We start from the raw sequence: 23,505 nt of genomic DNA, 5'->3' as shown, positions 1-23,505 counted from the left end.
AGGTGTGCCCCTGCACCTGCCAGGTGTGCCCGGCTCAGCAGGAAAGGCCCCACCCTGCTGGCCCCGCTGTGAGCCTGACCGGCCCTACTTCCGACGCTCTCCAACCCGACAGGCCTCCGTTCCCACCAGCCCCCAAAATACTCGAATAAGCCAGTCACACCTTCTGCAGGAACCAGCGGCCACTTCACCCTCTGGTTCCCGCAACGCCGTGAGTCAGCCCTGCGTGGCATGCGCTCCCCTCTACCCGGGGGCAGTGGGTGTAGCTAATAAACTGCTGTCACGGCACCTGCCCGGCACTGTGCACGCAGGATCTTGTGCGCACCACTGAGGGAGGAGTGAGCAGGAGGTGGCCAGAACAGAGACGGCAGGTGCTCAGCTAATACCTATCGATCGACTAAACGACTGTAGGCATGGAATAGGGATTTCGGATAACATCCGGACTTTGACGCTGTGCTTCCTGCTCAGGCTTCACTCGCAGGACGAGGGTGCAAAGGGGCTGTGCAGACATCCGGTGCCGGACTGCGGGTCTAGGCCCAGTCACCGGGACTACAAGGAAACAACACGATTGCGACTCATACCTGACTTCAAGCTGAGCAGTCCAGCGTGACTGCTGCTACATCGGCTGGTTTATCCTGGCACGCCCTGTCACGCCCCGTCACAGCAACCTGCTCCCCCTCCCCTCCGCCCGGTTTCCCAAATGGTTCTCCGCAGCAGAACATATGCGGCAGGGTGGTATTTATGCAACATGGCTCTTCTCGGAGAGCTGTGGAAACTTCGCAGCGATGTTTTAAATATCCAGGGAAATGTTTATACTGTTTATTATCAATCAGAGAGGAATGTGCATGGTTTGCTCATTTAGAGAAACCTTCGGAAATCGAGAACACTAAATAGGACGTGTGTTTCCCTCAAATAACAACCGAGCTAGAAACTGCAGTTGCATGCCCCGGGCGCAGCCAGTCCCCTGGAAACCCTCACCTTTCAGGGTGGCTTTCTTGAGGACCTTCATGGCGTAGAGCTGCCCGGCGTCCGACCCCTTGACCTTCCGTACCAGGAACACCTTGGAGAGAGAAAACAGAACAGCTGGAACTGCCGAGGCCGCCAACCCAGTTTCCTTATGTGATTGGACAAGGACACACACAAGGAAGTTTAGAAACACTGCAATAAAATAAACACACTGCAGGAACACTGAGCATGTCCTCCGGCATCCAGGCTGCCAGAAAAAGCTTCGTCTAACTGAACTGCAGCTCACAGCGAACATCATCATGTGTCTGAAGAAGGATCATTTGTTTTGGGTACCACCGACTTTCTGTTTTACATCAGAGATAGTACCACACCCCTTTCTGAAGACCTGCTGTTTAGAAACACAAACAATATTCCGAAACCTTAAGGCAGAGAGCATGTGGCTTACTTTAAGCACCGCTCTGCGAGTCCCTGCCGTGGGGACAGGCTGAGGGTGACTGCCCACCACCAGGACAGGCGCCATCCGATGTTCAGCGTCAACTGGTTTCTCTTATTCGAACTTTCTTCGCCCAAATTTTAGCTGTGAGTAGCTTAAGTTTACGGATGGAGTCAGTTTCTAACTGGCTCTTAAATATACTCATGTGGATATTTGACAACACTTTCTGCTGTGCAACATAGAGGAAAATCAAAAGGAAAAGGTAACTGAGAGAGGCTGAGTTAAAAATTATGTTTGTAATTTTTGAACAAAATTAATAAAAAAAAACAAAATGAAACAAAACAACCCTGGAGCATCCTTTAATCTTCCAGGAAAATGAATAATAAAAAAAAGTACTTGATTCTCCTAAAATCATTTCCAATAGATGAGAAATCTGTTTGCACGATAAAGATCACACTCGAATTAAGCTCTGATGGTGGCTGCCTTGCAGCGTGATTTGAGTTCCTCCCTCCCAGGCATCAAAAAGCCAGAAGGACCGGCCGTTGTAAGTGCACTTTGGGGGCGTTCTAGCTGGATGCAAACTCCACGTGGCCCCGGGCTGGTCACTGCTGCAAGGCCACTCGGCCACAGGGAAGGAGTGAGCATCAGGGTGGGGCTGCCGCCCACCTGGCCACAGACAGAGGTGCCACAGGGACGCCCCACCCCCTCGGGTCTCTGCACACACAGGAGTGGGCAGACACTCACTGCGCAGGTGCTTGGAGAGCCGTGCGGGTGGCCAGAGGGACCAGCAGGTGTCTGCTCTGGAGACTCAGGTGGAAGGGGGGCCAGGCAGGCACGAGTCCCAGCACAGGACCCGTGCCACACTCCCGCCACGCGGCCCTTGAAGCGATTCGGCTGCACCCGACCCGGCCCTGCCCTGCTGCCCTCGGGTCACTACCTCCAATCACCGCCCCCGGCTGGCGTCACTAACCTAGATGGCCTCCTCGGGAAACGCCCTGCCCCGCGCTCAGGCGGAACCAAGGATGGGGTGACAGGGTGGCACCACCGTTCTAGGAAATGTCCTTTTCCTTTCAGGGTTTGGGACCGCACTGTCACGGGCAGTGGGCATTGCATGGAGTGTCTGTGTGTATGTGTACACGTGTGTCCCCACGGCGGGATATGCAAGCCCGCGGTGTAGACCTGGGGGACAGTTCGGGGCCCCACCCTCCCTTGCACGGCCCTGCGGGACGCAGGCAGGAGCCCCTCTGTGGGACCCGGGGTCCCGGTGGCTGTTGCGGGCAGTCCTGCTGCAGCCCTGCCTGCCCCCACAGATGGAAGGACTCTGCCTTGGGGAATGTCCCCCGGCATGGGGACGAGCTTCCCAACAGGCAGGCAGACACATGGCAGCAGGGGACAGAGAGGGGGTTTTTGCAGCGAGAAGAGCATTGGTGCCTAACTCGTGAGCCGTCCCCTTTGGATCACAGGACAGTCGCACGCTACACAGTTTCAGGCTCCACCCGATGCTTTAACTCCGCACCCGTGAAGGGTCCCTGGTAAGAAATCCCAGGACCGGAGATATGGCCCTCTGGAGGTGACGGTGTCTCTTGTCACAGGAACAGTCTCACTGTGGCTGCCCAAGCAGAGAGCAGTGACAAGGAGGACACTATTAAAAAGCTCACACAGCTGGGGCACGATGACAGTCGCTCCCACGGTGCCTGGGGGCGGCCTGGCATGGAGCAGGTGCCGGTGCGAAGGCCTGAGGCAGACGGCAAGCTCCACCGTTTCTGCATCTCAGGGTCTCGGGCGTTAAACAGGAAAGAAGGAACGGAGTGGCCTGGGATGGGGCTCCCGGCAGGGCCTGCCCCGGGGACGCTGGGGTGCAGAGTCACAGATCTTTGCTCTTGGGGGCAGCGGCGAGAGGCGGACACCTGCTTACCAGGAGCCACCTACAGGACGGAACCGCCCGCGCCGCCCTTCTTCCCCTTGTGGGCAGCACAGGAGGATCACGCTCGAGTAGGGACGTACTATTTTATCTGGAGATGAGAAATGCGATAAAAAGGGGAATGAGAGTGCATGGCTTTTCCCCTTCTGGTCATCAGTTTTGCTTTTATAAGATAACTCACGACAAACTTCTGCGTGGAATTGGTATCTCTGACTCTCTAGTGCCTAATGCTGGCTCCAGACCTTTCCCAGGGACCTTCCGAGTGAAGCTTTCAAGAGCAACACCCCTTCTTTGCAGAGTCCTGTTCCGTGAGTCTCCTGGGCTGACCCGAGCTTCACGTCCCCGTCAGCCGAGGCTGACCCGGCCGGCCCCACGGTGGCTGTCACAGCGAGGCCCCTGAGGTGAACGTCCATGGCACGTCCTGCTACCTCCCCTTGCTGTCCTCCTCACAAGGGGACTTTCTCGCTGCTCGGATGATGACGTGAGTTGATGTAAAATGAGAAGTGATGAGAGGCCGGGAAGGAAGGGGCAGGGTCTCAAGCACATGAACACTCCAAGAAGATTCTGCCCAACACTTTTCCAAAAACTTTTTTTTTTTGTGAGACAGTGTCTCACTCTGTTGCCTGGGCTAGAGTGCTGTGGCGTCAGCCTAGCTCACAGCAGCCTCAGACTCCTGGGCTCAAGCGATCCTCCTGCCTTAGCCTCCCAAGTAACTGGGACTACAGGCACGCACCACCATGCCCAGCTGATTTTTTCTATATATTTTTAGTTGGCCAATTAATTTCTTTCTATTTTTAGCAGAGGTGGGGTCTCACTTTTGCTGGGGCTGGTTTTGAACTCCTGACCTTGAGCGATCCTACCGCCTTGGGCTTCCAGAGTGTCGGGATGACAGGCGTGAGCCACCGCCCCCAGCCCCAAAATTGTTTTTTTAAAAGCAAAATTAAAATTCAAAATTTGAATGAGGGAGTTGGAGAAGCCTTTTCTCCTTTCATCGTTAACACCCCAGCCCTCTGGAAGGATGTCCCTGAGGGCCGTGCTTGTTCAGCTACCGAGGACACTCTGCAGACCCGGGTTTGAGCACTCTGTCCCACGGAGCTCGGAAAGCATTTCCCGGCTCCGTTACCAAGCGCTCGGGGCTTCGACCTTGACATGGGGCTGGGCAGCAGCTGCGCCGTGAGAAGACTCCCTCGATGTCACAGCCGGTCAACCAAGCCCTCCAAACCCTCCTGGCCTCCCTCCTCGAGCCAGACCTCCTTCCCCCCGGCTAAAGGCGTTCAGCTCTGCGCCGGCACAGGTTGGACTTGTTCTCAAGGAACTGCGTGTGGGCAATGCCTGCAAGAGGCAGAAAAGGGAGAGACCCCTGCTTGTCTGTTTCCAAATCACGGTGCTTAGAGAAAGAATCATGCCCCTCTCTCATTTTTCCTACGTTTCTAGCTACTGACGAGACATGCCACTGCGGCAGTAAATAGGCTCTGCCTTCTGTGTTTTAGCTGTGGCTATTAGCATCGTGAGAGACTGGCATCTTTATTTCCCCACTTCCATAAGCACCATATGAACCCTATTAAATAGCCATTTTTACAGGCCGCAAATCATTAAACACTGGTAACGTTGCATGGCTGAATCCAATATACTTGCACATGCACCAGTATAGACACATGTTCCTTACCACACTACGGCGTGGAAAAGAAAAAGAGATCCCACCGCACAAGCATGACAGATGCACGTTTTGCAGCCAACCAAACCGTCATGCTCTGCAGAAGGCTGTCTGGGACATTAACGTGCTATTAATCCTACCGTCACATCAACAATACCCAGACTTCATTTGGGCGCAAAGTCACGTGAAGAATGCAAAGATTTGGGGGCTGGGCACTGGTGGCTCACGCCTGTAATCCCTGCACTCTGGGAGGCCAAGGCGGGAGGGTTGCTCGAGATCAGGAGTTCGAAAACAGCCTGAGCAAGAGCGAGACCCCGTCTCTACTATAAATAGAAAGTAATGAATTGGCCAACTGATATATATATAGAAAAAATTAGCCAGGCATGGTGGCGCATGCCTGTAGTCCCAGCTACTCGGGAGGCTGAGGCAGGAGGATTGCTTGAGCCCAGGAGTTTGAGGTTGCTGTGAGCCAGGCTGACGCCACGACACTCACTCTAGCCCGGGCAACAAAGCGAGACTCTGTCTCAAAAAAAAAAAAAAAAAAAAAAAATGCAAAGATTTGGTGGATGTCCACATGCCACACAAAAATAGCTACTTTTCGGAGCCAGGACTGTCCTGCTGGCACGTAAGGAGCGGCTGGCTCCGGGGTTTACTGCAGGCCCGTACGTTCTAGGAATCAAGTTGTCAGAGCCTGCGTGTCTCTAACAGCAACCCCAGGGTGCGGGGAGTCAGTGCTGTGCCGGGAGGTCGCGTGTCATCGTAACGAAAGCTCTTTATTGACATCTTGTTGTGTGTGGCATCAAATGAGGAGCCAAGTATTTCTCATTTCCTGAAAGAAATGAGCTTTTATTGCTGCAATCTGAAGGCGAAAAAGGAAAGGAAATGAACGATTCTAGTGCACACATAGGTCTCGGGCAACTGCCGGATGGGATTCATGTCGTATTTACTCCATAGAATAATCAATTATGTGAAGGAGGTAACATTATCTCCATTTTATGGATGGGTAAACTGAGGCTTCAAGAGGCAAAATGATTGCAATGACGAGGAGGGGGCAGGCTGCAGCCCCAGCCTTCCTAAGTCCCGAGTGACAGTCTCGTGCCCATGCACAAGGGCACTGTTCTTCCTTTCCTGTTTTTTTCTTGTTCTCTTATTTTTATTCCTTTCTTTTCAAACAACTGCTGTTGAGGATGCTCTTCCAGAGACACACTGGCTCATGATCGGTGACTCTGCTCGCCTTGGTGATAAACCAAAGGCCTGGGAAGCTATTGGAGAGGGAACCCGTGTGTGTGTGTGTGTGTGTGTGTGTGTGTGTGTGTGTGACAATCTCAAGGGGCACAGGTGGCCCTGCAGGTGCACAGGTGCACAGCTCCGTGGCGATGGGACCAAGCTGTGCAAAGTGGGGTGAGGTTAACTCACTCGGGCACCGCCACGACCAGGGCCACCTGCAACTGTCACCCAGCCAGGTTCCGCCCGCGTCTCTTCCGTGTTCAGGAAGGAAACTCAGGGAGTTCAGCTTACCTTTCCGTAGGAGCCCTGGCCTAACACTTTCAGCAGCTCAAACTGGGAAGGGTCTGCCTTTTCGAATCCTTCTTTCACATGGTGGCTGATGTCGATTTCCTTCACGATGCCTTCTTCCTGCAAGAGAGCAGCGACATAATGACACAGACACAGAGCCACAACCCCTCCTTCCCTGCAGCAAGGGATGGCAAGATGCGTAGTTACGGGTTTTTAGGGGGGGAGTTGGAAAGCTACACGCCAGTTAGCTTTACATGGCGATCTTGGTGATGCGAGACAGTCATTGTTCACTGGCACATGAGCTTTCTCTGTTTCTTTTCTCCACGGACGTTTGCCGTTCGGTTTCACCGGGGAGACCTAAAGGCACTCCCAGTGGAATCCACCTGTTCCTTAACAGTTTGGGCAAAAGGTTTGGTATGGGGACAAAATGGCCCTGAGAATGCTCTTGTTTTGACATCAGCACTGCTGTGCTCAAAAAGGCATCGCCAGGTCCCCACACGCGGAAGTGGTCCGTGCCAGGCAGGTGGCCTGCTCTGCCGCCCCTCTGCACACTATCCCTGACACTTCAGCCACTGCGAATGTGAGGTCCCTTCACAGCTATCTTACAGATTGCAGGGTTTTAGAAGAGGCAGTCAGATGAGATTTTCTGCCTGCCCAGAAGCTAGATTTTTTTTCCTTAGGAAAAAGAGTCTTTGAATTGAAAGATGGACAGAAACCTTTATACATTTTCATTTTCATCACAGAGCTTCCTTCCTGTCCCCAAAGACCATTCCTTGCACAGGGGCGGGCTACCTGCCCAAACGCTGGCAACCGGGAAGCAGGTGTTTTCCCAGCACCGGGCATGAGAGCCTGACTGTTCCCGGAGTTTCTCTCTGTACTTCTCCGAGAGTCCCTTTCAACCCTTCCTACGCCGGACGCTCCACACCTTCCCACACCTTTCCACGGTGCCGGCGTTGGGCGAGGGGCCCACGAACGTCAGCGGGAGCTGGACCTAAACCTCATCTGAAACAGCGGCCAGGAACTGCACACAGAGTGTGTGCTGGGAGCCAAGGGCTTTGCATACGTCATTTCTCCTATTCACTGCAAAACGCTATAAATCGGAGATCTTATCCGGAGACTCCCATTGCACAGCGAGAAGTGACAGGTGGGTTCCAGCCGACCACGGACTTTGAGGCCATATATCTCCTCCTTCTATTTCAGTCTGAGAGCAAACACTTTCCCATGAAATCAGCAGTAACTTACGTTACAACATTTGCAAAAATTCAGTTTCTCAAAATAGTCACGAGTCAATTGGATAATTCACCTCCGCATAACAAACACAGACACCTACAAAAGCAGGAAGGTGGTCTTGGCTGTGAAATGCACCCTGAGGAGCAGTTATCTCGGCTTTTCCCTCTGACAAAGGAACCGCTTTGATCTCCATGTCTTCTACAGATTATCTGCTCTTTTTGTAAAAACAATGGTTTATTTATTTGTGAAGACAATGAACATAGCCAAACTGATTCTCTTTTGTCATTCATGAGGTTTGTATGAGCTCAGTTAGAAGATATAAAATTGTAATTTCATTGCTTCATAATTGCTTCTTGAATAAATAAGTAGAAATGCTGGAGGCATTGCCCAACCAAAGGGCATTATGTTTATTTAGATCAGGGATCCTCAAACTTTTTAAACAGGGGGCCAGTTCACCATCCCTCAGACCGGTGGAGGGCCGCTGGAGAGCGCAGTGCACATTCCACACACGCGCACTGTGTGCTCAGTGCAAGTTGGCTACTAAGCAGGACAGGTAGCGGCGGCAAAAACACCTGGCGGGCCGGATAAATGTCCTCGGCGGGCCGCGTGTGGCCTGTGGGGCGTAGTTTGAGGACGCCTGATTTAGATCATAATTTGGGGGTAGAGCTCACGTTCTGAGACGTTATAGCCTTACAGCTCAGGCTGTCTGGAATTGTAGGATCGCTGCAGCTGTAGGAGGTTTTGCAGCTTCTGCACGCAAATCTCCTGATTTGCAATGGATAGGAAGAGTGAAATGGGGACTCAGGGCTCTGCCTGTGTCACTCGGGTTGTCCACAAGGACAACTGCATCCGATGTGGCAGCTGAATGAAGACTGGCTTCCCACATAGAAAACAACGCCAAGAGCTGAAGCTCTAAAAAATTCCCCAAGTCCCCATAGAAACATATATGCTATCTTTTCCTGCCATTGACCTGCCCATGGAAGGAGGACACTGAAGAGTGTTTGTCATTTAAATGAGAATACAATGCCCCTCTTCGGTTAAGAAAGCGCTCTCCCGGAATGGGCCCTTGAACGTCCTCTACCTGTGCTGACGGCGTGAGTCACCAGACTCCCAGCTCTCCTCCCAAAATAGCTCCAGCCGTGCAGCTGAGCTAACGCAACACCTACACCACGAAGAAGGTAACGGTCACCGAAGCTCGTCTTTCCGTGGCTTCACTGCGGTGACGCGAGCACAGGAACGCTCACGCTGCTGCACAGAGTGTAAAACGCAGCACGTCCACAGGCCTGGGGCGGGTGCAGGAACGAAAAACGGCAAGAAGGCCTCGGGCACAGGAGGCTCCGACTCCACGACCACGGCTCTCTCCCGCAGTCCCCTTCCACAGCACTTGGGTATGTTCCCGAAGGCTTTCAGATCCTTCTGTTAGTCAGCAGCTCTTTCTGGACAGCCTCGGCCCACAGCTGGGTGAACACGAGCTCACGCCACCGTCGGGCCCCGGTCCTCCGGGCTGCTACGTGGGACACACACCAGACGGCCCTGCCCAGCAGCACCGGGCCGGCACACCCGTCCCCTCTGCCCCTCGGGAGTCCCCCGGGCTCCCCTGCTTGCCGGTAAGCCGGCTTTGAAGTGGGCTTCACGCCTTTCTAAGAACGCCCCGCTCGGCACCCCAGGCCGCCTGGTGCACGGCACCCGCCCTCCTCTCAGCAGTGCACCTTCTCGATTCACTGCCGAAACGCTGCAAATCCAAGGTTTGGACGCACACCTCTCATAACATGTCGAGGTTTGCGCAGATGCTTGCTGTCACAGTGTTTAGAGCAAACGCACCCGAGGCACATACGTAATTTCATCTCCTAGAACAAGACGGAAGCTGCCAGTTGTCTTCGTCCATAATACTGCGGCACAACTCATTTCTCCTTTAAAATCAATAAGGTCCTTAGCAGCAAAGAACCGTAACTACTGATGGAGAGGAAGGAACAAAGAGCGTCACTGCTGCATCTTAGATCTCAGAGTTCTGCATTCATAGCGACCTTGTAGCTTGAACTTGACTGAGGACGCTTAACTTTGTTCTTCACTTTACCAAAAAAGTAAAAACAAAGCAAATCAAAACGAGGTCTGGTGCCGCAGGGAACTCGGGGCTGAGGGCGGGTTCCGTGTGAGCAGAAAAGCACAGATGAAGCCGGACAGGTGCGGGCGCGGCGGCTCAAACCTTTCCGGGCAGCCCTGCCCTCTGCATCATCTCATGTAAATGATGCTCGAATAAAAGCATCATTCGTGTTTCATTTGGAAGTAAGTGCCTCTTCTCTTTCGGGAGGCAGGTTGTTTCATCCAGAGCTCTGTGTGGATTTTAACGCGATTCCCTCTGGAAGATGAAGTCTGTTGCCAAATCTGCCATGCACACGGCACTAGACATTTGGATCCTCGCAAAGCTCCCGTGAGCGGTGCTTTTTAAAGTAACTCGAGAGATTTGGGAGGAGAAGCTGGTACCAAGACCAGGTGCTCACTCCACAAGCAACGATGCCCAAAATTTTGTAATGTGAGAGATAAAAACTGGAGATACAAATTGCTTAAATGATGCTAATGTGACAAAACAACTTGTGACGATGCGTTTTTAAAACCCCTGCTGAACTGCACTTGAAATTCTGACCCATGGGAAAGGCCCCCTGCAGGTACTCCAGGGGAGAGGGCAGGAAGCTGGGTGGGGGGAGGCAGCGCAGAAGTGGCCGGGGGTGGGGGTGAGTAGGGTAGACAACAGCTCCCTGCCTTTCTCTAGCCAAAGTCACCTTCTCAGGTAATTTCCTCTGTTCTGAATCATCTGCTTTTCATGTCCCTAAAAGTATGACATTTATGACAAGTAAACATTAAAAGCTGTGAAATATTAATCATAAAGACATAGGAAGTAAAAATTAGATAAGCGTTAGCTTTATTTCCAAAAGAGGGGGAGAGGTCATTCTATTAACAGAAGTCACAGATTCACGTGTAGGATATCAATGTGCAGGGAAATGATAGAATAAATTATTACACGGGTGGTTTAGACAGCTGACGTCTTTCTACTTCCGACAGTGCTGCTAGGCCAGCAGATGCAGGTGAACGAGGCCTGGCTTTGAGGAGAGCTTTGGCAGGGTCTCCCTGAGGCTCAGGTGAGCACGGGGCTGGGTCGCACGAAGGGGGGATGACAGCCCCACAGCCCGCCCTTCCCAGGACAGGCATGTGATGCGCCCACAGGGCAACAGCACCTTGCTCCTCAGGCTTCTAACGGAGCTGCGTCGCCACCTGCCTCCTCAGGATCTCCACGAGGAACTTGCTGAAGTGCAGATTCCAGGCCCGGGCGCGGCTGTTTCGTCTGCAACCCCTGCATGGGGTCTCGGCTCGGAGCGCGGCTTCACTCACAGTCTGACTTGCCCCATCACGGCAAGACTGCTCCTGCAGAGCCGTCAGAATCTTGCCCGTTGCCAAATCCAGCGGCCGAATTTCAGTCCTCAGGGCACCTCCTTGAGACCCTGTCCCCGCCGATTCAGAACATCACACTGCCCGGACCCCTCCCCCTACCACCCCAGGTTCTTCCTCATCTCTGTGTCTCCACGCCCCTGGTCTCTTGCCTCCCTGTGATCACCCCCTGGGGCCCGGTCCCAGCCCGGGGCTTTCTATTACCATGGAAACGCGCACACCTCTCACACCTCAACCTCCAGCTGCCACCTCTCCCGGAGGCTCATCCCAGACAGCTGTCCTGAGTGTGTGCGTGTGCACGCGTGTGCACGTGTGGGCATCCGTGGAACGCACGTGAGTGTGGGATCTGACGCGGTGCCCAGTCGGGCTGTGCTCGGGTCTGTCCTCACACTGGGGGGGGCTCCCCGAGGCCTCCCCTTCCTGCAGGGTGGGGTGAGGGGTGCCGCGGGGCAAGCCCTGGGATCTGCCGCCAGTCCCTGCCCCGTGAGGCTGAGAACACCCAACCCCGAGTGCACCACGCGTGTCCGCTGCCCCCGGGGAGGAAGCTGGCGGCAAGCGTCTCCGGGTTCTTGCTCCAACACAGGTTCTGGCCTCTGAGTGCTCCGCACGAACTTCCCAACTCACTGACCGTTGCAGTATTCTTGTTTTTGTTTTTTTCTTTCTTTCTTTCTTTTTTTTTTTTTTTTTGGAGACAGAGTCTCACTTTGTTGCCCAGGCTAGAGTGAGTGCTGTGGCGTCAGCCTAGCTCACAGCAACCTCAGACTCCTGGGCTCAAGTGATCCTCCTGCCTCAGCGTCCCGAGTAGCTGGGACTACAGGCATGCGCCACCATGCCCGGCTAATTTTTTTCTATATATATTAGTTGGCCAATTAATTTCTTTCTATTTATAGTAGAGACAGGGTCTCGCTCTTGCTCAGGCTGGTTTCGAACTCCTGACCTCGAGCGATCCTCCCGCCTCGGCCTCCCAGAGTGCTAGGATTACAGGTGTGAGCCACCGCGCCCGGCCCGTTTCAGTATTCTTGGAAAGACATTTTACTCTGTACCTTCAGTCAGCTTTCGTTAGCGCGAGGGCCGGCCACACCTAGTCCACCACGTGGCTAGAAACGGGAGTGAGGGAATGCCTGCAAGGTGGGGAGCAGTGCGCTCGGCAGCTCTTAGCCTCCTGCGGAAAGCAAAGGCGGGACAGTCCCTGGGAGGAACGGCCCCAGGCGCTCAAGCTTCGTCCACGACACGGACTTGGCAGCTGGTAGGTCTCGAGTCGTTGTCACTAGCAGACTTTAACACACCAGCGAGCACACGCCACTCACGACAAAACCCTCGAGCAGGCAGTTTCTGCACACATCACCAATATGAATTAAAAATAACTAGACCTTTGAACCACATACGCTGGGAACCGAAAGGAGCCTCCCGCTCGGAAAGGCTGCGTGTCTCCTGCCAGGGACGCCAGGGGCCACGCCGACCCGGAATCCAGTCCCCCGAGGCCCGGGATCCACGCTGCGGGCCGCGCTGCTCCCTCGCTGACCAGGCCTCGCGCGTTTCTGAGAGAAACGGCTGATGCATTCCAGCGTCTTCTCTGCTCTTTGAACTGCTCTTCACGTCTCTCCATGAACGTGTCTGCTTCCGCTGCTGTGCGCCAATGCCACGTGAATTCTAGGGCCAGCTGCACCCGTCCAATCAGTTCCTACAGAAAGTTTCCTTCCCATTCTAATGGCCTCAACACACGCGCGAGCAGCTCGGTACCCGGCGCCACTGCGGGCGGGAGTGGAAGCCAGGCTGGGCACGCGGGCACTCGCCGGAATCCAGGTAGAACAGGAGGCCTCACTTGAGAACAGACCCCCCCGCAATCCCGGAGGAGGGAAGCTCACGGAAAATGCCGGATGAAATGTCAAGACCGCACACAGGAGCTCTGAAATTCCAGGAGTGGCACTGCCCACCTGTGCACGGGGGCGGCCCTGCTCCAGGCCGCTGCTCCAGCCCTGGAAGCTCTCAGAGCTGAAGCCAAACATCCGCTCCCATGCTTAGCCGGTGAAGCCGGAGGGAGAGAAACGTGCAGCCACCCGGCTCAGCCCCCTTCTTGTCCACCCTGGAATTAGCGTTTCCTCCCTTCTGCCCTGCAGTGCCCACACGGTAACAAAAAGCCAGGGGTGGCTGGTGGCCCAGGGCTCGCTGCCATGCTCGGAAAGGGGTCCCAGCCGAGCCGCTAGCCGGGGCCCCTCAGGACAGAAGCTGGGCTGGGCTGGGTTTAGGGCTCTCGTAAATTCCAGGCAGCGGGCGGGGAGAGACCAAAGGAAGGGGGGGTGCAAGGAAAACAGCCCCACACCCCCCTTCTCCCTTCCTTTTGTCCAATCAGTTCTCTTTCTGTCCAGACTCGATTCTTGCTTTTCTACCCCCAGCCCCTGCTCTCTCTGGTTACTGGGGCAAGGTGATCTCTCCAGTCATTCTTGTCCCTGTTTGGATCCAAGCCTCAGCCCCACTGCTTCTGTCTTCGCCCCACTGCCTGCCTTTCCCTCTAGCTATCCCCCTCCCTCCTTCCCGGCCTCGGTCTGCTGGTATTCTATAAGTCACGGGCTGCGCAAACTGGCCTCTGCGGGCTGTGGTTATGCACGGTGACGGGCAGATGGCAGCCGGGTCTGCAGGGCCCTCCCCCCAGAGGACATTTGCAGTCTGGAGGAGGGGTGGCCCCCAGACCCATGGCTCCCTGTCCTAGCAGCGGGTCACGTCCCGCACGGGCTAACTCCAGCAGGCGCCCCAGCCCTGGCTCTCCCCGAGGAGGTGGCGTGCGTGAAGCTCGGGGGAGAAGCCGTCGTAGCTCGGAGCTGGCCCCTGGATGTGGGGTCCAGGTGTGGCCCCTGCCCCCTTCCACCTCTCCCCGAAAGTGACCTTCAACCATGTCCTTGAGGGCTGCTTCCAACACGGGGGACGGGACAGCAGTCGTCTACGACGTGGGTGTTTACGCGCTCTGCACGAGCTCCGAGGGGCCTCAGAGCTGGGAGCGGATGGGCACCTGTGCGCCCCAGGCCGGTGCGAGGGGCCTCCTGGTGGGACAAGCAGCTCCATGAGGGACAGCCTCTGCTCCCGGCAGTGGGACGGGGGCCTACAGGGGCTGAATAAACCTGGACTCTTTAGCACAACTTTAAAAATAATGCCACGTAAAAACCCAACATAGGGGACACAGTGACACCAGGACGCATACCTGGTGTGCTCCCAATAGCAGAGATTATTTATGCTGACGCGTCGCCCTGTCTCGGAAAACTCCCTCATTCCTACTCGGAATATTTTCCCCTTGGCTTTGACGTGTATAGCACGAAACGGCAGTCAGAGACGAGAGGAAACCGATACCTGCAGGCTTCAAAATCACGAATGAAAACCCTCCGTCATGACAAACGACACGATCAGCACAATTAAGGAATTGCAGCCATGCCCAGTGGGGCAAACCTCATATTTCTTTACCAGAAAAGGGCAAATGTAACCTTCTCCAAATACCGCCTTCTTCCAGACACAACTATCTGCACGTTTCTGACGCGACAGCCTCGTTCTTCTTCACAAGTAACATTTTTTTTTTTTTGAGACAGAGTCTCGCTTTGATGCCCAGGCTAGAGTGAGTGCCGTGGTGTCAGCCTCGCTCACAGCGACCTCAAACTCCTAGGCTCAAGCGATCCTCCTGCCTCAGCCTCCCGAGTAGCTGGGACCACAGGCATGCACCACCATGCCCGGCTAATTTTTTCTCTATATATACTAGTTGGCCAATTAATTTATTTCTATTTATAGTAGAGACGGGGTCTCGCTCTTGCTCAGGCTGGTTTCGAACTCCTGACCTCGAGCGATCCGCCTGCCTCGGCCTCCCAGAGAGCTAGGATTACAGGCGTGAGCCACCGCGCCCGGCCCACAAGTGACATTTTGGCAAGGGTCCGGTGCGTGCCTGTTAGAGTCGGCTGTCGGCCGCTGTGACATCCCTGATGAGGCAGAACAAAGAAATGCCGCCTGCTTGGGAGGCGCAGAGACACCCCTAGTGCCAGCTGGCCGTCAGGGACTCCGGGTGGGCCGGGCTCTTCACTCGCACCAGGTTATCTTTCTATTTCGAGTGTCCTGGGAAAAAATGATGCGCTGTGCCGACTTGGTCATTCGGGCACCAGTAAGAATGACGCTCGACTAGGGGCAGGACAGACCAGCACATCCGCCCCCCTCTATCCAGCGGAGAAGGGGCTCACGTGGGGTGACTCACCGAACATCTCCGCGCACGACCCCTACTCAGAGAGAGGTGATTTGGGCTCTGTAGGGAAAAGTTGCTTAAGGAATAGAGTTTTAAAAATGGTCCAGCAAAAACCACAGCCAAACTGCTTGGACTGGGGGAGTCTCAGCGGTGGGACGTTACGCTCATGGCCCTGCCTGTGAGTGGGCTGGCGCAAGGCACGGGACACCCCCACACCCCCGTGGTGGTGTTGGCACGGCTCATTTGCGTCCCTTAATTGTCAGGGACAATTAAGGCAAAAGTAACCATGAATTTTGAAAAGCAAATAAGATCAAATAGCTTGCTACAAGGAAAACAAAAGACAGAAGCCAATGGAAAATAACTTGGATATCATTGCTAGAATAAGGAACAAACCTACTAAATGGTGAAAAAGAATGATTTTTTTTTTTTTTTTTTGAGACACAAACTCACTCTGTTGCCAGGCTAGAGTGAGTGCCAAGGCGTCAGCCTCGCTCACAGCAACCTCAGACTCCTGGGCTCAAGCAATCCTCCTGCCTCAGCCTCCCGAGTAGCTGGGACTACAGGCGTGCACCACCATGCCCGGCTAATGTTTTTGTGATCTGGATGAGGGAGGCAAAGCAGGTTGCAGGTAAGGATGAATTATTCAGACTGATAACATTCTAGGAAATGGCAACAAGTTGCAAGTGGCTCCTAAGAGGCCATGCGTGTGGGCAGAATGACGATGGCACAGTTCAACTAGGGGCAAGCGTGCGGCTTGAAGGGATGTTTTGGGGAAAACAATAATTGTGCCTCACGAGGAACTCTACATTAACTACGACCGAGGGCAGTGAGCCACAACAGCACAGAGCCGTTGGGCCCACGTTTTAGGAAGACACAAGAAGCCCACCGTGAAGGCAAACCGCCGGCCTTCCGGGGCGGCCCGGCGGGCGCTGGACCCGACACATCCTTCCACCTGCGCACCGAGCCCGGGGCCCGCGGGGCCACGGCACGTCCACACCTCCTGACCCGGGACGTCACTCTCAGAATTTGTCAGGGGCATTTAGATACGCAGGGCTGTTGGCTGCGGTGTTATTTATAAGAGTGAAGACATGGGGAGCAACCGGGATGCCCAGCAAGTGGGGAAGAATTAAGTACGTCGTGACACAGCCACCAAACGAAAGTCTGTGCAGGCTTTAAAAGTGACTTGCTGTCACACACGTGTGCTTTCATTTATATAGCATTCTCGAAGCGTAGAACTATAGAGGAGGAGATTAGTGGTGGCCAGAGGTGAGAGACAGGGTGTGTGTGTGTGAGTCTACGTGTGCATGCGTGTGTGTCCACAAAAGGGTGACATGAGGGATCTTTGTGGAGATGGGACGGTTCTGTATCTCGATCATGATGGTGTTGACACGAATTGCACATGTGGATGAATTTGCAGAGAACCATACACACACATATATGTAAAACTGGAAAATCTAAATAAATCTGTTATTGTATGAAGCATCAAATTCCCGGTTATGACATTGCCGTGGGGTTATGCAAGACGGTTTGGCAAGTCCGGGTGAAGGACAGGCAGGGCCCTCTCTGTACTGTTTGTAGCTCTCTGTGACTTTATTATTATTTAAAAATTAAAAAAAAAAATTTAAGTGATTTTGAAATCTATTTGGCAACATCAAAAGAGCTTTGTTATAGAATTTAAAGAAGGTAGTAAAATAAGTGTTATATGTATGATGATTACTGTGACATTTAAAAAATTTGTAGGAAAAATATTTATAAAAAATACATTAAGATATTCAAAGAGATACCATTAGAGAACATAAATGATTAATTTTCTTTCCTTTGCTTCCTACATTTCCTGCACAGAAATATAAAACCGATCAAGACGACACATGGAAATTTGAGACAATAAATCCACTTTGCAAACTGTGTCTGTGGGATTCCCAGTGCTCCCCACTGCTGCCGTGCCCAGCTGCACTGAGACCTCAGGGACAATTAAGGCAGAAGTAACTGCGAATTTTTTTTTTTCTTTTTGAGACAGAGTCTCGCTTTGTTGCCCAGGCTAAAGTGAGTGCCGTGGCGTCAGCCTAGCTCACAGCAACCTCAGACTCCTGGGCTCAAGCGATCCTCCTGCCTCAGCCTCCCGAGTAGCTGGGACTACAGGCATGCGCCACCATGCCTGGCTAATTTTTCCTATATATTTTTAGTTGGCCAATTAATTTCTTTCTACTGTTAGTAGAGACGGGGTCTTGCGCTTGCTCAGGCTGGTCTGGAACTCCTGGCCTCAAGTGATCTGCCTGCCTCGGCCTCCCAGAGTGCTGGGATTCTCGCCCAGCCTAAGAAAGAATATTTTTAAAGCTATTAAAAGTTTTTATACTCAACTGCAAGATTGCCCTCGTGCATTAACATGGAACTTCCCATCAAGGCACAGATGGCAGACACACACATGAACAGTACAGCCAATAACACGTGTCCCCACAGGCAGGCGGCAGGGGTGAGTTAGTAGGGTCTCCCCTGGGGGGTGTCTGGGAATGGGTGGTAACAATTTACTGGAAACTGACAAACCACAAAACCATGTTTAAAAGTGAAATCAGCTACTATGTCTGTAACAGCTAATTAGATAACTGAGTTAACTGTGATAAATTTATTTCTCTTAAGTTAGTTTTCTAGATATGAAGGGTTTCATTTTTTTTTTTTTTGAGTAGTCATTAGCAGTAATGCAAGCAAAACTGAGGGCACTCATTTTGTAACGTGTGTGTGTGTGTGTTGGGTTAATAATCCCTTCATCTTTGGAGGACGGTTCAGCGTGAATAGTTTCCCCGATGCATAAGGAGTGCTTGGGCGAGGGAAGAGAACTGTTTCTATCAAGGCAGGATGCAGGAAGCAGCCCCAGCTACCGTTCCATTTTTCGCTGGAAGTGGATCATGCTGTCATCCCTGGAGAAGGTGCCAGCTTGGTCAGCGGAGTTTCAGAAGGTGCAGAACATGCACGACTTTTCCTCTCCCAGCGACTCTTACAGATAGAATCCAGACAAAAAACAATCCAGAACTTCCGAATGAGTTTCACCAATTCCAGTGCTACCGTGCAGGCCAGTTTCCAAAACTACTGAAGAGATGACACTTTTGAACAAAAACCCCATTCAAAGGTGTTCGTTAAATAACTGTCCTTTTTTCTTCTTTTAAAAAGACAACCTAGTTATTTCACACTGTAAAAGATTATGAAACATTTTGTTTAGATACGGCGTAGAGCTTTCGGACGGCCCCAACCTTCCCGATGTCACTGTCGTGCCTCCCGCAGAGCTGTGGGCTGGGACGGCGTGGCACAGAGCGCTGGCTCGAGCGGAGTTAAGCTACCTGTTGGCATCCACACATGAGGGAGTTTTTGCCAATACAAGCTATAAATTACAGATTTCTAAATAGTCACGAGAATGAAGTGTTTCATTCATGAGATGGAGTGTTTCAAGTGAGGCGACAAATGGAAGTAGTTTACACAGTACCGTGTCCTTTCAGACTGTCTTAGGACACAACTTAACTATACCAGCATCTGCACTCCTGGGCGCTCCCAGAACGGGGCCCTGCTGAAGAATACAGAGTCTGTCAAAGTCTGCTCACGGGAAACCTGTGTTCACATCTCAGAAGGCGCTTTCACCTGCAGGCCACCCCAAAACCACAGCAGGAAACCGCACTGGCCCATGTGTGTACCTGTGTGGTGCGTGTGCACGTGTGTATGCGTGTGCATGTGTATGTGTGTACACATGTGTGCGTGCATATGCATATGTACGCACACATGTGCATATGCATACGTGTGTATGTGTACGCATGCACGTGCATGTGTGTACACATGTCCGCGTGTATGTCCGTGTACATGTGTGTGCACGTGTGCGCATGTGTGCATGCACGTGTGTGTATGAATGCATGTATGTGCATGTGTGTGTGTGTAGGGGAACACACGGAACCCTCCAGTGCAATTCTTGGAGCTGCCATCACTGAGGCAACTGGAGCAGTTCACAAGTTCAGCTTTCTGCTACTTCTTCCCACAGAGCAGCATATTTTTCTCATTATACTGAGAATTGCTCCAGTGATTACCCAGGAAATTGCCAAGCCCCTTTCCCAGAAGGAAGAGACTGGCGAATTTTCACTAGTCCTCGCGGATTTTAACTTGTGTTTCAAGCCGCGTGACTGGCACGCTCCCCGACTGCCAGACCATTGCGCAAAGCAGACGTGACACAGAGCAACCTGCCCCTTCTGTTGCGAGAACGGGATGGGAACAGGGAGGGACCCTGCACTCGGAGCTGCTGGCCGAGCGGCAGCCCCACAGGAACGTCTGTCCCCCCCTGCTCCGCTCCGCAGCTGCAGAGAGAGGTGCATCCCGTGTGGGGAGGCAGAGAGAGGCGCTCGAGACAGCCGCGACCTCTGTCACGGGGCCCCGCGTGACGCAGACGCAGGGCAGCTGGGTGCTCAGGCCCCGCCCAGCGCAGGGCCGAGCACCTTCTGTCCGTCTGTCCGTCCGTCCGTCCATCCCTCTGTCCGGTGGACACACTTACCCGGGAGCGCTGCGGCCCAGCAGCCAAACCAACACGCCGTCTCAGAGTCCCGGTTTTGACTTTTTGTTAAAGAAAACAGGTGTGACCCTCCCTCCCCGGGAGAAGCCCCCCTATGACGGCGACTCCGACTCCACACGTGGCAGACACTCTGTCCAGCGCATGCCTTAGAAACACGCAGATCACACGTGCGCGCGGGGCGCTCCACGTGAGAAGAGTCTCCGGCTGTACAGAGACACACGGGTGATTTACACAACCTGATTTTGAAGGGGCTTTAGGGAACTGCCGCTTCCGTCCTTTCCCCCCGTGTAGCTAGAATACCGTTCAAGGGACAGCAGACAGCATCAGTTCACTCAGCACCAGGGAGAAACTGCCAACTTCTCTAGCAACCGGGGCCCCAATATGCTGCGACAGCTTGAGCCGGGAGCACCCGGCCTGCGCAGGTAAGCGTGTTTCCTCGCAGGCACGGGGCAGGTTTGCAGGGGCCACCGGGTGCTCCAAGTCCAAACCATTCCCGCATCTCTGCGTAAGACACGGTTCCGCCCCCCTCCCTCCATGTCTGAGGGTTCTTTGTTCTGGGAGAATAAAGGGATCACCAGGGACCGAGAGGACCCCCTCCTCACCCAGCCATGTCCCCGCATCCCGGCGCAGTCACAGCGGTGGCTGCTGTCACCTTGCTGGCAGCTAACAACACATGTCAGGCAGATCACAGGAGAACGGAAGGAGATGAGGAGGGCCGGCCAAGGGGGTTGATGGGGGGGTCCCAGGGCGTGACGGCTGGGAAGGGGGCTCTGGGGGCTGCAGCGGGGCAGTGAGCGCAGCCTGGAAATCTCAGGGGAAAAAGAGGCGGTTTCTGATGCTCTTTCTCCTCTAATCCAGAGACTGTCGACACGCTTTCCTTGGGAGCCAGGCTGTGGGCTGCCGTGAGCAGCCTGTGCCCGGACCGCAGGACACGACACGAGCAGGTGTCTCCTTCCTGCTCAGGGTCCTGGCTCCAGCCCCTGGGGCGCCGGTGGCTCAGCCTGCCTCCACCCGGACTGCCGCTGCAGGGCCCCTCCCGGGTCTCAGGCTCGGCCTCGCCCACTGGGTGACAAATCCATCCAAACTGACTCCTCTGCACCATAGACTACCGGCTGTGGATGTTGCGGGTATTGTGCTTCATTCCTCTTGGCTTGTGAGTCCATAACGACTTTCCTCCCAATACCCGACATGATGGGAATGCACATTCTACAGTCACTGAAACATACCCAAAGTGTCCATCTCCACCTTTGAGTCAACTGCTCTTTTCAGCTCTCTGGCCCTTCACCGTAGAAGAAAGGGGGGATCATGGGTGAGTTGTGGTTGAGAACCGCTTACTACAGGGGCGACAGGACGGCCTCACCACCGCGCCTTCCTGGGCGTGACGATTATTAGTGAGTTCAGCCGGGAGCAGACTCGGGAGCGGAGCGGCAGGAACCCGGCGTGCCCAGGCAGCCCGGGACGTAGCCCAAACCTTCCTTGATCATCAGAATAGCAGAATCCAAAAGAGAACATGAGGTGACTGTTTTCACGCAGGACATAACGGCCCTGAATCCAGCTGTCTGCACCCAGCATCACTGTTCTCGGTGGGTGCCCACAGCCTTCCGGTAAGTTCCACCAGGAACCCAAACAAAACACAACAACAAAAAAACTGCCAGGTCACTCTGTGTGAAAATGAAATCCTCTAGTAGACATTTCTCATTCTTTCACCAAGGCAGGCTGGGCGGCCGCTGGGGGTGGGGGCGGTGGTGTGACCGTGTGGGTGGCTCTGTCCTCGGGCCACGGCCACGAGTGCTCGGTTAGGCGAATGCCAGGAGACCCACGTGCCAACGCCCGGGCCCCCGGGGCATGAGCCAGCGCCGACTCATCACGTCCCGCCTGGCCAAACACACGTCCTTTCTTTTTCGGGCACCCAGCGCCTGCTGACCACGCAGAACGGGGGGCGTGGGGTGCAGCAGCCATCACCTGTACCTGTCGAAGGCCCCTGCGCGCTGGGCAGACCGCTCCTCCCCGGGCGGCGTGCAGAGAGACCCCCCTGGACACTCCGGCCAACACGAGTCCCGGCCACCACGTCCCTCGCTGACTCCATGTTCGGGTGGCTACAGTCACTCTGGGACGGGATTGTCTCCCACTCATCAGAGACTCAACTCAGACTGACACGAAGTTCTGTTTGTGGACACTGAGGGAAAACGGATGGATTGAATGATGCTAACGTCTCTCCCAGCATCCTAACTGGGCACCAGGGTCTGGCCTAAGAGCGTCTCTGTCCCCTGAGTTCAAAAGGGGAGAAGTCAGCTCTTGTGTTTGTGCATCTGTGTGTCACCAAAAAAAAAAAAAGGTTTAAATGACATATCAGATCCTACATTAGAGGTGCAGACAGTCTAGACAGCTTAAGGAAATAACAGATACATTACAAGAAAGTCAAGCTACTCCCAGGCGAATATCAGGAGGTCAAAACGAAACCTGAAATCCTCCCGGTCTGTGTACGCGGAGACCCCCACTCTGCGGCCCTCACTGTCCTGATACTCCCTGTCACGAAACGCAAAACACTTTAACCCCGACTCACTCTTTCACCATCCAAACAGAAAGCTGGCTACAGCAGGGCTCTGCAGAGAAACAAGGTCAGCAGGAGCCGCTTGAGGGGGTGGGGGAGAGCAAGAGACAGAGAGAGACAGAGACGGGGTGGAGAGAGATTTATCTGGGGAACTGGCCACACACTCCGGGAGGCGGGCAGGCCCGATCTCTGCACGCAGCCCGGGAGCTGGGGCCGGTGGAGCAGCGGCGGCAGTTCCCGTGCAGAGGCGGGACGTCCCGGCCCAGTCAGCCGGGCAGGAGGGACCCTCTTTCCGGGGAAGGGCGGTTCTTTTGTTCTACGCAGGCCTTCCACCCGCGGAGGAGGCCGACCCGCCTGGGGGTGAACCCCTTTGCTCGCTCCGTCCACTGAGGTGCTAAGCCTCATCCACGGGCACCGTCCCAGTCGCTCCCCGAATAACGCTCCACCGGATAGCGGGGCGCCCAAGGCCCAGTCAAGGTGGCAGGTGAAATCGACCCGCGTCACACACGGATGAGCGTGTGTGTGCTGGTGGCAACACTTACGGCCAGGTGGGGGGGTGGGGAGGCATGAGACACCTGGCATCTCAGCCACTCTCCCGGCGCTCAGACGTGCTGTGATGTCACTGTCGGCGTCCCCACCATGAGGGCAGGGCGGGGAGCCTCCAGGCGGGAAAACCCCACGGAGGAGAAGGTCTGAAGTCACGGCGCATCCGTGAGCACTGGCCGCGGGCACATCCCCACGGTGACACTCCACCACAAACGCGCTTGCTATTGAGCTAAATTCAGTCTTAAATGAGGAGACGTTCGGTGCTCCGAGTGCCTTCTGGGAGGCAGAAACCCCCGACAGATCGTCATCGTGTTAGAGTTTCAGAGTCTGCGTGCCATCTGGGGAGAAGGGCTGTGCATTTGAGCTGGTTACACTGGGAACATCATATAATTTTTGCCCTTTAAAATGAAGTCGTGTATGCTCTGCGTAGTCAAAAGCTCACGCCCTCCACCTCCTAGGAGTGGATGGGATTTGGGCTGAGAAGAGGCTTTTGGAACCGGAATC

General features: G+C 54.2%; 1 protein-coding gene across 3 annotated transcripts in view; it reads right to left on the bottom strand.

Moving 5' to 3' along the window:
• Positions 1-23,505, bottom strand: part of RPS6KA2 (ribosomal protein S6 kinase A2) — a 326,066-nt gene that overhangs the window by 80,806 nt on the left and 221,755 nt on the right. For all 3 annotated transcript variants that reach the window (XM_012776807.3, XM_012776809.3, XM_012776805.3), the window contains 2 exons: positions 6,490-6,606; positions 976-1,057 (listed from right to left, as the gene is read on the bottom strand). In XM_012776807.3, coding sequence (XP_012632261.2) covers positions 976-1,057; positions 6,490-6,606 — 199 coding nt within the window. The remainder of the gene's footprint in view (positions 1-975; positions 1,058-6,489; positions 6,607-23,505) is intronic.

This window comes from Microcebus murinus, chromosome 5, assembly GCF_040939455.1.
Source record: "Microcebus murinus isolate Inina chromosome 5, M.murinus_Inina_mat1.0, whole genome shotgun sequence".
NCBI classification, from domain to species: domain Eukaryota; kingdom Metazoa; phylum Chordata; class Mammalia; order Primates; family Cheirogaleidae; genus Microcebus; species Microcebus murinus.
The sequence above is the reverse complement of the archived record's forward strand: the minus strand, read 5'-3'. Positions and strand labels throughout refer to the sequence as shown.